The following is a 12,266-nucleotide window of genomic DNA, read 5'->3' as shown; positions in this document are numbered from 1 at the left end:
TGGTGCTTTTAACAGAGTAAAATATTGCAAGTTGCTTCATTGGAGCATGATAAAACTTGACAGCGAGCTTCATAAGGAGACATTAGATCTGCTGATTGAAAGCTTTGTCAAAGTGATTAACCTCGGTGGGGGGGGGGGGTGGTGGTGTGCTCGGAAGAATACAAAAGTGGAAGTTTAAAGCTTTGTGCATAGGTGGCTGGAAGGACTGCCTTCAGCGGCTCAGGAATGATTATAATCAGGGATGCACTGAGAGCATACCTGAGAGCTGATACCATTGGACTGTTAATCAGAGACCCAAATAATGTTCACATCCAACCACAGCAGATGGTGAAATTTGAATTCAATAAAATCTGGAATTAAGAGCCTGATGAAAACCATGACATTGTCAATTGTTGGAAAAGCTCATGTGGTTCATTCATGCTCCCTAGGCAAGGAAGTGGCATCCTTACCTAGTCTGAACTACATGTGACCTCTGATCCACAGCACTGTGGCTGACTCTTAACTGTCCTCTGGGATGAGTAGTAAAGGGTGGCCTAGCCTGTATTGCTGTCATCCCGTGAATGAATTTTCAAAAAAAGCCCAGAGTTGGTGCAGTTGTCAGGCTGCATGTGCTTGTAGAGGTAGAGGGGGGATAACGAAAAGGAGAAATTTCCATAAGACCATAGGACATAGGAGTGGAAGTAAGGCCATTCGGCTCATCAAGTCCACTCCGCCATTTAAATCATGGCTGATGGGCATTTCAACGCCACTTCCCTGCTCTCCAACCCGTAGCCCTTGATTCCTTTTAAGATCAAGAATTTGTCGATCTCTGCCTTGAAGGCATCCAATGTCCTGGCCTCCACTGCACTCTGTGGCAATGAATTCCACAAGCCCACCACTCTCTGGCTGAAGAAATGTCGTCTCATTTCAGTTTTAAATTTACCTCCTCTAATTTTAAGGCTGTGCCCACGGGTCCTAGTCTCCCCGCCTAATGGAAACAACTTCCTAGCATCCACCCCTTCTAAACCATACATTATCTTGTAAGTTTCCAAACAAGAATGAGAATTTTAAAATCAACGTGTTGCCTAACTGGGGCCCAGTCTAAGTGAGTGAGCACCCATCAGGGAGATGGGGGAAGGGGACTTGGTACAAATTAGCACGTGAATAGCAGAATTCTAAATGACCTTAACTTTATGGAATTTAGAATTTGAGGTTGGTCAAGAGCCCATTACATGGGAAGGCAATGGCCTTGTGGTATTGCCATTAGACTATTAATGCAGAAACTCGGCTAATGTTTTGGTGAGAGATAGTAGGTACTGCAGATGCTGGAGAATCTGAGACTACAAGGTGTAGAGCTGGATGAACACAGCAGGCCAAGCAGCATCAGAGGAGCAGGAAGGCTGATGTTTTGGGCCTAGACCCTTCTTCCGAAACGTCAGCTTTCCTGCTTCTCTGATGCTGCTTGCCCTGCTGTGTTCATCCAGCTCTACACCTTGTTATCTCTAATGTTCTGGTGACCTGGGTTCAAATCCCTCCATTGGCAGATGGTGGAATTTTAATTCAAGAAAGAATCTGGAATTAAAGTCTAATAATGACCATTGTCGATTGTTGGGAAAAACCCACCTGGTTCACTAATGTCCTTTAGAGAAGAAAATCTGCCATTCTTACCTAGTTTGGCCTACATGTGACTCCAGACCCACAGCAACGTAGTTGATTCTTAACTGTTCTCTAGGCTATTAGGGATGGGTAGTAAATATTGGCTTAGCTAGAGATGCCCACGTTCCACGAATGAATAAAAAAAGCCAACTCTGAATGTTCCAAAGGTTTACAGATTACACAGCAGATGAGCTGAGGTGGGTCAGAATTGAGTGATTTCATAGAAATGGAAAGACTAAAGCAAAATGCTGCTGCTAGAAATTTGAAATAGTAAAAAAAATGGTAAAAGTGTTCAGTGGGTCAGGGTTAGAAGTTTCATATTAATGAACTTTTGTCAGACCTGACTGAGTTTGACCTGAAAGATTGACTCGATTTTTGTCTCCACATCTGCAGTCTGGCTTGCTGAATGTTGCTATCATTTTATGTTTTAATTGGAGATAAGCAGTCTTAGTGGTGGCACTGGTATATTGTCAGAAGCTCATCCTAAAATTAAGAATGGTGTTTCAGTCTCAAGTAATTGCCAGAGAAAGAGATTTTCTTTGGTTCCTGCCATAAACTCCATTTTGGTCTTCCTAATATTTCTTTGGATTGAGATAAAGCCAGTATCGGGTTCTAAATATTCCCAGAAAAAGGTATTCGTGAAAGTTAGGGAAGGAAAGAAAGTGGTTAAGGAGCCTATTACAGTGTTGCAGAAAGAGGGCTCAAGGGAAAAATTCACTTGGTCAAAGTTACAAAACAGTAGAGATCCCGTTAACTATTGGATGGGCAGCATAGCCATGTAATTAGTGGAAAAGATATTGAGGAGTCAGTTTGCAAGGAAATTACAGACATGTACAAAAATTAGGTAGAAGTTATAGCGATAAGCTTTAATTTCCTAATTGTAAACTGTGATCGATGAGGAAGAGATCATGAGGTGTAGTCAGAAGAATTTTGTGGATTGGAATTGTTTACCTGTACATGTGGTTCTTGGAAATGAGGTGGCTCCAATGTGTCAAGTGCTTGTAGGGAATGTTTAGGAGACAAGGATCATAGCCAACCTAAACCTTAAGATTCTATGGAAAAGGACAGGAACAAGGCAAAGTAATAATAATTTATTCGGTTACACATTGCTTGTAAAATGCAGAGAGTGATAAATTTCAAGCAATCACAAACCCCAAAGCCGTTGGAAAGAACAGATAAATGGCAAGGCTACACAGGATAAGGTGGGAATATCTGAGTCACTTTTGCATGGGACTGGCATGGACACAATGAGCTAGATGACCGCCTTCTTGCTGTAACGTGTTTTTTGACTCAACGTTTAGCCCTCTGTTAGGTTAATGAATAGCTTCAGGTGATATGAAAAGGAATCGTGTAGTGGTATTGCCACTGAACTAGTAATCCAGAGACCCAGATAGTACACTGGGGATCCAGGTTGAAATCCCATCACAGCAGGTAATGTCATTGAAATTAAAAAAAGCCTAGAATAAAAAGCTCTAGTAGATGACCATATGGCCATTGTTGATTGCCATTAAAATTCATCCTTAACTGGTCTTACCCACAATGACTCCATACCCAGACACTTGACTAGCTTCTGAAATGGCCTAGCAAGTCACTCAATTGTATCAAATTGCTAAAACAATACATTCTCAAAAGGAATGAAACTGGACCAGGCAGTAGAAGCTACAACAAGAAGTTCAGCGCTGACAAACCTCTTTGAGTCCTCCTTACTAACATGTGGAATTGAGTGCAAAATTTAAGAGAGTTATCTCACAGCCTGACGTAGTCATACTCACAGAATCTGATCTTGCAGATGATGTCCCAGACACCATGGTGACCATCACTGTGGTTTCCACTTAGGAGAGAGTTGGCCTGGGAGTCCTTAATATTGATGTCAGACCACCATGACATGTCAGGTCAAACATGGACCAGGCTACTGCCTGCTGTTTATCACACACCACCCTGAGATGATGAATCTTTAATCACTGTGTTGAACACTACACGAAGGAAGCGGTCAGGGTGACAGAATACTCTGGGTGGAGGACGTCAGTGTCCATCACCAAGAATGACTCAGTAGCACCACAACTGACCGAATTGGTTGAATCCTAAGCAGCTGCTGAAACCAAGAAACGAGAAAAACATATTTCACTTCAAATTCAACAATCTATGTGTTGCAGATGCATCTTAATAGTGTTGATAGGAGTAACCACCACATATTCCATATGGAGAATAAGACCCATCTTCATATTGAGGATGTATTCCATTATGTTCTGTAGCATTATTGCTGTGCTAAATTGGATAGATTTCAAGTAGATCTAATAACTCAAGACTGGACATCCAGGAGGCACTTGTCAGCTGTCAGCAGCAGCACCAGAAGCAGAAATGTATTTGAAACAATCTTCAGCCTGATTGCTAGGCATATCCCCATTCTACCTTTACCCTCAAGTCAGAGGATCAGCCTGGTTCACTGAAGAGTGCAGGTGGACATGTGATGGGCAGCACTAGCCAGAACGGAAAAGGTGTCAACATGCTGAAGCCAGAACACAGGACTACTCATGTTGCTTATGCTGTTTGGTACAAGTTAAAGACAGAGTTAAACATTCCCAAAACCAATAGACCAAATTTAAGATCTACAGTCCTGTTACATTGTCATGATGGCGGTGGACATTTCAATAGCCCCAGTAACTCAGTGGAGGAACAAGCTTCATTAATATCCCCAACCTCAAAAATGGGATTGTCGAGAGCATCAGCTTTAGGGATGAGGCTGAAGCATTCATAATAGTGTTCAGTCAGAATTGCCAAGTGGATGATTAATTTTTGTTTCTTACAGAGGGCCCCAGTATCACTGGTGCCACTCCTCAGTCAATTCAGTTCACCCTGTAATGTTAAGAAACAGCTGGAGCTATAGGATGCCACAATGACTCTGGTCTCTGACAACATTATGGCAATGGCGCTGAAGACTGGTGCTGCAGAATTTGCTGCACCCCTTGCTGATCTGTTTGAGTGCAGCTACAACACTGACATTAAAACAGCTTTGTGGATAATTTCCCATGTACATCCTACACACAAAAAGCAAGACAAATCGAAACTGTCCAGTTACCACCCCAATCTGTCAAATTTGATCATCAGTGAAACAATTGAAAGGGTTACCAACTGTACTGTCACATAGCACTCACATAGTAATAAGCTGCTCACTGACACTCTGTGTAGGTTCCACCAAGGTCATTCAACTCCTGACTTCATTATAGCCTTAGTTCAAACATGGACAACAGAACTGAATTTCAGAGGTGAGGTTCGAGTGACTGCCCTTGACATGAAATCCGTATTTGACTGAATGTGGTATCAAGGAGCCCTAGCAAAACTGGAATCAGTGGAAATTGGGAGAAAACTGTCTGCTGGTTGAAATCACACCTGGCACTCAGAAAGGTGGTAAGAATTTTTTAATGTTGCTTACCTCAGCCGTAGGACATCATTGCAGGAATTCCTCAGCACTGTGTCCTAAGTTCAACTATTTTCAACTTTTCATAAATTACCTTTCTCCCTACCGTAGGATCAGAAGTCTGAATGTGATAATTGCGTAATTGTCAGCATCATTTACAACTTCAGTTACTGAAGGCATTCATGTCCAGTAAGATCCGGACAGTATCCAGGTTTAGGTTGACAAGTAATAATTAACACCACACCACACCACACAGTGTCAGACAATGAACATATCCGACAAGAGAGAATCCAGATATCACACTTTGATATTCAGTGAAATGACCATTGCTAAATCCTTCACAATCAGCTATCTGGGGGCTACCATTGACTAGAAACTGAACTGGACTAGACATATGAATATAGTGGCAACAAGAGCAAGCTAAAATGAGGATCCTGCAGCAAATAAATCACCACTTGACTTCCCCAAAGCCAGCCCATCATTTCAGGCACATGTCAGCAATATGTCAGAATACCCCCACCTACATTAATAGGATCACCGAGCTGCACTGCATGAAAACACCCCTTTGGCCCAGCTCGTCCATGCTGACCAGATATCCTAAATCTAGTCCCATTTGCTAGTGTTTGTCCCATACCCCTCTAAACCCTTCCTCTTCATGTACTTATCCAGATGCCCTTTAAATGTTATAATTGTACCAACCTCCACCACTTCCTTATTCCATACATCATTCTAACTTTTTTTCTGTTGCGTAGACCTTCAAAGCCCGTGCGAATCTGTGGCTTCTGGAAACGGAAGTCATACAACAGGATGCCAATTGATGTTAACAGAGCTCCCCAGGTAGAGGGAACAACACTCCTCACTTATCTAGATGAGAATAGCTCCAACAGCATTCAAAAAGCGTGACACATCCAGAATAAGCAACCTATTTGATTGCAGCGCATCCACAAACATTCACCACTGATTTGCGGGAGTATCAGTGTGTACAAATTACAAGATGCACTGCAGAAATTTGCTCAGACTCCTCAGACCATACCTTCCAGATCTATGACTAATTCCATCGAGGCGGACAAGTGCAACAGGTAAATGGGAGTACGGCCACCTGCACGTTCCTCACCAAGCCACTCTCCCTTCCTGATTTGGAAATATATCATCATTTCTTTTGGGTTGCTGGTCAGAAACCAGGAAATTTCTTCACTAACAGTACCTGCACCAAATAGACAGCAGCACTTCAAGAAGGCAGCTCACCACCATGGCCACCATCGTGTTAAGGGCACTTAGTGATGGGCAGTAAATGCTGGTCCAGCCAACAAGTCCCTCATCCCTGAAAGAATTTTAAAAATCTGTTTTCAAGACCAGAACTGTTCATAGAACTTTAAGTAGTCTAACCAAGTTTGTCTCCAAGATTAACATAACTTCTCTGCCATTCCTTGCCGATCCATAACTGAATGGCATATTAGGCCACTTCACAGTGAAGCTTTGGTGTGATACTCGAGCCACAGCCAAGCCAGTTTGGCTAAAGTTTCCTTTGACAAATAGTGAGCCAGTTATAATGGTAATGTAGCCATTTCATGTTCACGGTGTGTTTGCAAATTTTCTAGCACTGAGTTCAGTACTTAAATCTAACTTTGAACCCACATAGTTTGAATTCTTAGTGCAATTGTCTGGATTACATACCCAATAATTAACAGCCCTACATAACTGGTCCCATTACAAAGGAAATAGAAAATATGTTTTCAGTGAAATAAAATTTGGCATATTTAAATCTGGATCCAAAATAATTGGTCACGGCACAGCTGCCATCTATGGAGAAGACTATACTAACTAGCAATGGTGAATTGTCAATTGTAATTGAAGAGAGTAGCCATATTATTACAATTTCTTCTCTCCTGCAGTATGTCCTTTTATTGTTTTAGAATCACAGTTTTTGTCCTTATGTTTCACTGCCTGAATCCTTTTTCATTGTGTTTAGAGTTAAAGTCTTTGCCGTATGAATTATGCTGTATTGGTTTTGAAATAAGAATACATGAGACCTGTATGTAAACATGCATGACTTATGAGCATCAAGTGTTTTGATTTCATCATATTTTCATTGTCTTATTTAGCGGAATTTTGTTCATACCAAAATGACGTGGCATATAATGCTAGTATTACATGATGTTGAATCAATTGTGTTTGCCTCCACACAAGAGAGTATTCTGTAATTTCTTTGTTACAGACAAGAAGTTGACAATGTAGATGACAGCCAAACACAAATCTGTGAACAGATGCAGGGTTTTATTCATGACTCACCAAAGGCTGCTGGTAAGATATTGTCTTTCAGTAAATGCAGTGATTAACTTGGAGCACTAGAAAATCTTGTAATTTGAAAAACTATGTATTTTTCAGGTATAAAATTAGGGAAATGTTATAATTTGAGTTAGTTATGTTTGTATTCTGTCACTAAAAACATGTTAACCCTGCATTCATTTATAGTGATCTTCTTTGTTATCTGTTTGCCCACTGGTGAAATTGCACTGGGCTCTGCGATCTTAAGTGCATAGTAATCAAAGGAAGTAACCATTAAGATGCATGATGATGAAAGGGAGTAATGAGGATTCATTTAGAGATGAACTGCAGTATGTTGGCTTTTTGTTAACTGTTGTTGCATTTAGTTTTATAGCGCCATCAGATATATAGGACAATAAACAGTAAATCTTACAGATGATCATTTGTCACCTTTGTCACCTTTGTCAGCTGAATGCCATGAAATTGGGAGGATTGATCTGAAGCACAGTTGAATTTGTTGACTTCTAAAGAAAAAGAACAACACAGTATAGAAACAGGCCCTTTGGTCTTCCAAGCCTATGCCAGCACGCTTTGCCTTTCCATACCAAAACTGTTTTCACTTATTCCCATACTATTCGTATATTCATCCAGGTGCTTTTTGAATGCTGCTCTTGTGTCCACTTCCACCACCAGCTCTGGCAGCATGTTCCAGGCACTCTCACCACCCTTTGTGTGAAAAGCATGTTTCACACATTTCTTTTAAACTCCTCCCACAACCCCACTCTTTGAACCTGTGTCCATAGCTATTGACCCCTCCACCCTGGGAAAAGACCTCATACTTTCCACTCTGTGCATGCCATTTGTATTCTTATAAAATTCTATCAGGTCGCCCTTCAACCTGCTCTGTTCCAGTGAAAACAAACCCAGTCAACCAACCTTTCTTCTTGGTTAAAATCCCCCATACCATGTAAAATCCTGGTAAACCTTTTCTGTACCCTCTCCAAAGCATCCACATCCTTCTGGTAGTGTGGTGACCAGCACTGTATGCAATATTCCACGTATGGCCTAATTAAAGTTCTATAAAGCTGCAGCATAACCTGCCTATCATTTATACTGAATGCCCCTTCCAATGAAGGCAAGCGTGATACAGGCCTTTTTTTTTACTACCTTATATACCTGCACTGCCACCTTCAGTGATCTGTGGACCTTATACTCAGATCCCTCTGCATGTCAATATTCCTAAATGTTCCACCATTCACTGCATAATTTCCATCTGTACTTGATCTTCCAAACTGCATCATCTCACATTTGTCCAGATTAAACCGCATCTGTCATTTTTCTCCCCATGCCTCCAAATGATCTATGTCCTGCTCTGTCCTCTGACAATTCTCCTCACTAACCACAACTCGTCCAATCTTTGTGTCATCTGCAAACTCAACAATTAGACCAGCACCATTTCGTCCAAATTATGTAGACCATGAATAACAGAGGTCATAGCACCCGCCTCTGTGGAGTTTTCTGATATTCTTCTCCTTGTGTACCCCTAATTAAATTTAAATTCATATTGTCAGTTCTCATTTGCTTTTTCCATTGCAGTTCACTCCACTGTCCTCAGTTAGAACTGCTTCCAGTGTTACATGCAAATGTCAAAACCAATGTCATTAATGTTACTTCATAGTTAAATGTCGATATACTGAAGCCTTGTGCCTGGGAATCAATCCCAGGTTACCTCAGTCCCTTGTATGGACAATCTAGGGACCCTCTGCTTCTCCCTGGAACTGAGGATCAAGCAGACCTGCCTAACTTTGTTCTCTCATCCAATAATGTCTCCTTCAACTTCCTTTACTTCATGTAATTAGAGGCGCCACTGTGGGTACCTGTAGGGAGGTTATTATTTGTTCCACTGTTCTAACACCCAGAGCACTTCAAACCCATCCAATGGCACTCTCCGATGCAATCTCAATAATTATAAATCCTAGCCTTTTACCTTGTGTTGCTTCATTATTCAAAGCCCCAAATATTGCTTTGCGGGGAAACTATGTTTTATTTATACTTGTTTCAATTTAGTCTCCCGTGTTTGCTGTTCGCAATGCATTCTTGACTTTGAGAGGAAATCAAAGAAGCTGACATTTTATGGAACACCTTCATTCAGTCCACACACACGGCATCGCCTTTCCAGTTGCTTTGCATTTTAATTCATTACCTTGCTCACATGTTCACATTTCTGTCCTTGGTATTCGCAATATTCCACAGAAGTCCAGTGCAAGCTGAAAAATAGACAAGTAGTTTGGTTAGCTATTCATCTTGCATTTCAGTACTTTTACAGCCTTCTGGACTCAACATCGAGTTGAATAACTTCCAATCATAAGCATGATTTGTTCTTGGTTTTTTGCCAAATGCCCTGTCTCTGTTGTTTTAACGTTTTTGCTAAATTCGCAGAATTGTCCTTAATTCGTCCATGAACACTTACAATGTTTTACTTCTATAAACCAACCATTGCTTCTTTTTCCATGACATCTTTGTCATTTAATTACTCTCACTCTTTAATCTTGCCCTGATCTGTCTTTCTACTGAACCGTAAAACAAATAAGATGGCGGTGGCAGAGTAGGCAGTGTCCGGGCTTGTCCACTCCATCTGCTTTATTTTTGTTCTTCCTTTCTCATCTTTTTGGTGGAAAGCAGTAGGAAAGTGGCTTTTTTGGGGTGCGGAGTATTGCGGCTGGTGAGCTCAGATTGGGACTGAGGCAAGTGGCAGGGAGACAAGCATGGGGAACTGGTATTGGTGGAGAAGACGAGGCTAGGTGGAGGAAGGATGCTTCAGGCAGCTGCTGTGGCTGCGTTCAGCGGACAGCTTCTGTGAAGTCTTGCAGCCGGGATTCCAGTGATCTGGTGTGGATGGCCTGCTTCGACAGCGGCTTTCATCCCGGTATTCCAGCAGCCCCACGTGGCAGTCTTGCAGTGGTACTGTCTTTTCCTGAAGCCAGAAACCGTGAATTGAACTAAGATGGACTTTGTCTTAATTTTTTGTTTTCTTATCTGTCTCTGCTATTAATGCAGGCGACTTTGTATAGCGACTTATACACGTTACATTTTGTTTTGCAAAATGTGCAAGTCACCATACATGACTCTTCTATTCTGTTTGGTTTGATTCTGTGATAACACGGTGTAGAGCTGGATGAACACAGCAAGCCAAGAACCATCATAGGATCAGGGAGGCTGATGTTTCGGGCCTGGACCCTCCTTCAGAAAATTTTCTGAAGGAGGGTCTAGGCCCAAAACGTCAGCCTTCCTGATCCTATGATGCTGCTTGGCCTGCTGTGTTCATCCAGCTCTACTCCTTTGTTATCTCGGATTCTCCAGCATCTGCAGTTCCTACTATCTCTGGTTTAATTCTGTGTTCTGTTCTGTTCTCTTCTATACCCACACTTTCTCAATATGAGAAAACCTACCACATTTCTACCTCTGTTCAGTTCTGAAGAAGTCATACTGGACTCAAAATTTTAATTCTGTTCCTCTCTCAACAGATTGAGAATATTCACTGTTTCGGTTCCATGTCAACTCAGTGACTTGAAGAAACTAAGCATATCAGAAATATTAACATTACATAATATAAGTATAAAGAAGGTAGCAAGGTGGCTTTCTGTTGCATCTATACGTGTGTGTCTTTTTCTTTCTATACTCTTGGTTATATGCAGTCTGTAGTTCACCATGTCTTCAGCTCCCTCAGCCATTTTTTGGATCAACCTCTGCGGACCGCTTTAGCTTTGTGACTGGATTTTACTTTTCTTCTGTTTGTCTGTTCCCTTCCGCCACCAACTCAACAAATATCTCTCTATCACTATGTTTGCATTTTAGAAATTTGGGCAATATTCTTCAATACGATTAAAAAGTATATTGTTCATTTGTGGTAACAGGTGGGCATACGTTCATCTTCATGACCCTTAATATCAAGATTGTGAAAGCTGCAGCCTGTGTGAATGTGTGTACTCCATGATGCATTTTCCTTTGTACAGCAAAGCATTCTGGCTCTACTTATTGCTGCTTCTGGGCACCAAACCTGTGATTGAGAGTACAGTGAGGGAGGACATGCTAATGGGGTTTCCTTGATACAAAAACACTGGAGCTTCAACATCCTGTGCTCAGTAATAGATTAATATTCAGTAATATTGTATTTTTCTTTCTTTTTGGAATTTTCCTTTTTTTCCACCTTTACTCATTAATTATGATCGGTCCTGCAAACATTAACCTACAGGATAAAATCTACTGGTATAAAGCTACTCTGAGACCAGGACTTCTGTCTGCGGCTTCATTTGTCCATATAATTGTACTTCAATATATTAACACTTGCAGCTCCTTTATATCAGATTACAACATGTGCAGGTGCACCTATTTCTTATGTAAAATAGAAAATACAGTCTAGGATAATTCACCATGGGAATGAGCACTTTTCTGATTGTCTACATCTGTTGCAATAATGTAGCCAATGCCAGTGACAAGAAAGCAAGACTAAAACATCTGCCCAGGAGACCACCAACAGATGTTAACATTGCAGATGGTTTGCATGATAGTCTTTCAGTGACAAAGGCAGGATACTTTGACAACAGTGTTATTAATCTCTGCCAAAAAAAGTAACGGGTGTCTTGAGTCAGCCAGAAAGCCACCTTTAATCAAAAACTAATTGATAAGAAAGACGTTTTATTAACTACTTAACATTTGTAAATGTGATTTGAACAGCATACTTTTCTGGCTTCGTGGTGAGATTTGACTAGAATTGTATTTCTTTTTGTGAATTGTACCTGATACAACACATCTTTCTTAGAGGTGGTTAGCAGGGTCTCGTACGTCCTGACGTCTCTCATTTACTGAGCTTGTCTTCCGATTTGTATTTTGTACTTAACGAAAGATACTCTACTCTCTATGTATACAGCTGCAACCTTTGTTAAAATTTTAA

At 41.1% G+C, this 12,266-nt stretch overlaps 1 protein-coding gene across 11 annotated transcripts in view; it reads left to right on the top strand.

The window, feature by feature from the left end:
- The window catches only part of znf438 (zinc finger protein 438), a 253,656-nt gene that overhangs the window by 159,660 nt on the left and 81,730 nt on the right, over positions 1 to 12,266 (top strand). For 9 of the 11 annotated variants that reach the window (XR_009442880.1, XR_009442881.1, XM_048548856.2 and 6 more), the window contains one exon: positions 7,266 to 7,351. The exons of the other annotated variants lie outside the window; for them this stretch is intronic. Coding sequence is in view for 7 of the 9 variants with exons in the window: in XM_048548856.2 (XP_048404813.2) it covers positions 7,266 to 7,351 (86 nt within the window). In the remaining 2 variants the exon portion in view is untranslated. The remainder of the gene's footprint in view (positions 1 to 7,265; positions 7,352 to 12,266) is intronic. 11 annotated transcript variants of the gene reach the window in all.

Source organism: Stegostoma tigrinum, chromosome 2 (genome assembly GCF_030684315.1).
Source record: "Stegostoma tigrinum isolate sSteTig4 chromosome 2, sSteTig4.hap1, whole genome shotgun sequence".
Lineage (NCBI taxonomy): Eukaryota > Metazoa > Chordata > Chondrichthyes > Orectolobiformes > Stegostomatidae > Stegostoma > Stegostoma tigrinum.
Note: the sequence above shows the minus strand (reverse complement) of the source record. Positions and strands in the feature narration are given on the sequence as shown.